Raw genomic sequence first — 4,017 nt, 5'->3', positions numbered from 1 at the left:
CTTTAACTCGTCACCGATCACTGTACTTTTATCATCTTTAGAGCTCTCTTATCTCTTTCCTTTCTCATTGTCCTTCAACTTTCACCCACAGATATTTCGGGTGTCTTCAATACCATACACTTTATAACCCTTTTTTTTCAATAAATCCACTTCTTTTCATTCAAAGGCAGTTCAACAACTCCTTTAAATATGTCTTTTCCGCACGTGAGTTTTGGAACATTTCAAAGCTCTCGAAGGGTTTATTTTCTCTCAAACGTTCGGGTAGGATAAAAGTGTGTAGGCTAAAATTCAGGTAGTTGATGTGGGACATTGAATAAATTACGAATGGGATCTAATTGTGTGTCATTGACACACACCATTCGATTTTTACAGGCTCAAGAGGGGTTACTAGAGACAATAAATGATTTATCAGGTAGGCTTGAAAGGCTCAAACGGTCCAAAGATCGCCTAAATCATCCCTAAGTCATCATCGTTCGTATTTTCGCTTCGAGGGCTAATCAGACGTGTTCTAGAGTTTTAAATTTTTCATTTTTTTTTTAAGTTCACCTTGCACCAATTCCCTTTCTATGAGCAAAAGACTGACCACGTGTATGGAATGAAATGTCAATACAGAACTGGTTTATGTCTGACTCTCTCTTTGCAACTATGACTCCTCTTATTCAAAACTAGTCATGAAACGATTTACCGAGTGATCCAAAATCTAACAAATTAATCCGGTTATCAAGTAAAACAAGGATTCTTTCTCTAGATATAGTCTCATCCTACGTGAAAAGTGGTGTTAAGTGTTGTGCAACGATGTGTAACAAAACTGACCCACCCCCACACTTTGAAGTCGACATGCCCTCAATGTAAAGAGATGTAACATGTATAAACAAGACAATTAAAGTAAACACACTTCCCTGGAAAAATGTCGAGTAGGTGGTGACAATGGGGTAGAGGAAAGCAACTTCTGAAAAGAACGACATCGAATACACAAGGAAACGTAAAAGGGAATAGGAAAAAGAAACACTCAAGCACACGGATACAGCCAAAGGAGTATAATCATAAAGAACATGTCCCGTAGCATCAATACAATATATGAATAAAATGCGCAAATCTAGAAAAGCGATACAGTCTACCACAAATCCTAGAATAAAAAGAGGCTAACTACTCATCATCAGATCCCAGCTCTAAGTCCTCCAAGCCATCAATTACGGATCGTCCCAATCTCTCCTTACGAAAAATAGGAGGTGATGGCCCAGTGGTGCTCGGTGGCCGGCGTTGGAGGGAGACGCTGTCCTGGGGTGGTTGTGGTTGTGGAGATGATGAAGGTGATGTGCGGTGTGTGTAGTTGTGGAGTGGCTTGAGTTTGCAGGAGGTTGCGGTGGTGGCGGGTGGTCTTGTGATTGCAGCGAGGCGGTGGTAAGAAGGAGGAGCGATTGGGGATTTAGGGGTTTGAAAGGAGGAGTCGCGATTATAATCTGATTCTGCCAGGAAAATCGAAGGCACGGACCCCGTGTAGGGATCCGTGTAAACATCCGTGTAAGCTCGGGGATTTGAAATGTTGGGGCAATATTAGACACGGACCCCGTGTAGGGGTCCGGGTCAATATCCGTGTGGTTTCACAGAAAAGGGAGAATTCAGAAAGCGACGACACGGACCCCGTGTGGGGGTTTGGGTATAGGTCTGTGCTCGCTCGGAAAATCGAAGGAAAATTTTAATTTGATTTTTTTTTTAAATTTCTCTACACACTACGAACCAAACACGTATGCAAAGCCAGGAATGTACAATTCTATAAATCTACAATTCAAATTGGAACTCAATCAAGCACACAAGATGCAAGAATTGTACAAAAACTTCCCTGGCCTATTTGACGTTCTGAATCTGCTCGTGCTAATAGAATCACGACACTTGAGATATCCCACCGCCAGTGAATAAATTACCTACACCACCAATTTTTGAGATTAGTTCACGAAATATGCATAAAACAGAAAGAGAAAAAAAAAGAAAATTAAAATAATAGATTAAAGAAAAACAAAAACTAAACACTAGGTTGCCTCCCAGCAACCGCTAAATTTATAGTCGATAGCCTGACTTTACTCCCTGTATTCAGTTTGGATCCTGCAGATCCACAGTATTCGGCTCATCGGGCATGGTACCACCATGATAAACCTTCAGCCTATGCCCATTCACCTTGAATGCTCCGGTTGCTTCACTAATGATCTCCACTGTCCCATAGGGGAAAACTTGCGTGATGGTGTATGGTCCTGACCACCGGGAACGCAACTTACTAGGCATCAACTTCAATCGAGAATTGTATAACAACACCAGTTGTCCCACCACAAATTCTCGATGAACGATGTTCTGATCATGCCAACGTTTGGTTTTCTCCTTGTAAAGCTTGGCATTCTCATACGCATCCAACCTAAACTCATCCAATTCGTTTAGTTGCAGCACTCTCTCGTCACCTGTGGCTTTAGCATCAAAATTTAAAAATTTAGTAGCCCAATAAGCCTTATGTTCAAGTTCAACAGGTAGGTGACATGACTTCCCATACAACAATTTAAAAGGAGACATGCCAATGGGGGTTTTAAAAGCAGTGCGGTAAGCCCAAAGTGCATCGTCGAGTTTTCTAGACCATTCTTTCCTTGAAGCACCGACAGTCTTCTCGAGAATGCATTTAAATTCTCTGTTTGATACCTCGACTTGGCCACTAGTTTGAGGATGATAAGGTGTGGCAACCTTATGTCGGACCCCATACTTAGCCAACAGACTGTCAAATTGACGATTGCAAAAGTGAGTACCCTCATCGCTAATAATGGCTCTAGGTGTGTCAAAACGTGAGAAAATATTTTTCATAAGAAATTGAACGACAACCCTAGAATCATTAGTTTTGCATGCAAGTGCCTCCACCCATTTAGACACGTAATCAATAGCTACCAAAATATACTTGTTCCCAAAAGAAATTGGAAACGGACCCATGAAATCTATACCCCATACATCAAATAGCTCACACACTAAAATATTATTGAGAGGCAATTCATGTCTCCTAGAGATATTACCTGTGCGCTGACAATTTGAACATTTTGTAACATATTCATGCGCGTCCTTAAACAGAGTAGGCCAATAAAAACAAGACTGAAGGACTTTTGACGCAGTTCTAGTTGACCCAAAATGGCCTCCAGCCGGACCAGCATGACAATGAAACAAAATTTCACTTACCTCTTCCTGGGGAATGCATCTATGGACTATGCCATCTGCACATATTCTAAACAAATAATGATCCTCCCACAAATAATATTTCAAATCTGAGAAAAAAATTTTCTTTTGCTGGTAAGTAAAATGGGGAGGAATGTACTTACTGGATAGATAATTAACGAAATCGGCATACCAGGGTAAACGATTGATCTCAAAAAGTTGTTCATCCGGGAAATCATTGCGAATAATATCCTTACCTGAACTTGGATTCTCCAGACGCGAGAGATGGTCAGCAACTTGGTTCTCTGTTCCCTTCCTATCGATTATTTCCAAGTCAAATTCCTGCAACAGAAGAGTCCAGCGAATTACCCTTGGTTTTGCATCCTTTTTGGCCATCAATTATTTCAAGGCTGAATGATCGGTGTGCACTACAACTTTGCTCCCAATCAGATATGATCTAAACTTATCCAGAGCAAAAACCACAGCAAGAAGCTCCTTCTCTGTAGTGGCATAATTCATTTGGGCAGCTGATAGTGTCATACTGACATAGTATATGACATGGATGCATTTTTCCATCTTTTGCCCTAACACTGCCCCAAGAGCTGTGTCGCTTGCATCACACATCACCTCAAATGGCGACCCCCAGTCAGGTGCTATCATCACAGGTGCGGTGATCAATTTGTCTTCAAAACGTGAAACGGCTGCACACACTCATCAGAAAAATCAAAGCGCACATCTTTTATCAGAAAATTTGTTAGTGGCTTAGCAATGCAAGAAAAATCTTTTATGAAGCGCCTATAGAACCCTGCATGGCCTAAGAAACTATGCACTTCTCTGATG

General features: G+C 41.2%; 1 protein-coding gene across 1 annotated transcript; it reads right to left on the bottom strand.

Annotated features, from left to right (window-relative positions):
- Positions 1–2,088: 2,088 nt before the first annotated feature.
- Positions 2,089–3,801, bottom strand: LOC142544237 (uncharacterized). The gene is made up of 3 exons (XM_075651295.1): positions 3,613–3,801; positions 3,435–3,519; positions 2,089–2,966 (listed from the first exon to the last, which is right to left on the bottom strand). The coding sequence occupies exons 1-3, from the start codon at positions 3,799–3,801 to the stop codon at positions 2,089–2,091; spliced, it is 1,152 nt and encodes a 383-aa protein (XP_075507410.1).
- Positions 3,802–4,017: the final 216 nt, after the last annotated feature.

Source organism: Primulina tabacum, chromosome 5 (genome assembly GCF_025594145.1).
Source record: "Primulina tabacum isolate GXHZ01 chromosome 5, ASM2559414v2, whole genome shotgun sequence".
Lineage (NCBI taxonomy): Eukaryota > Viridiplantae > Streptophyta > Magnoliopsida > Lamiales > Gesneriaceae > Primulina > Primulina tabacum.
Note: the sequence above shows the minus strand (reverse complement) of the source record. Positions and strands in the feature narration are given on the sequence as shown.

What these genes read in the sequence shown, in the direction of transcription:
- LOC142544237 (XM_075651295.1), bottom strand. Translation starts at nt 3,801, where the DNA reads ATGTGTGATGCAAGCGACACAGCTCTTGGGGCAGTGTTAGGGCAAAAG. An exon ending in CATATCTGATTGGGAGCAAA is followed by an intron (nt 3,520 to 3,612) that starts GTTGTAGTGCAC and finishes CTTCTGTTGCAG; the next exon opens with GAATTTGACTTGGAAATAAT. An exon ending in TCTGGAGAATCCAAGTTCAG is followed by an intron (nt 2,967 to 3,434) that starts GTAAGGATATTA and finishes TATGGGGTATAG; the next exon opens with ATTTCATGGGTCCGTTTCCA.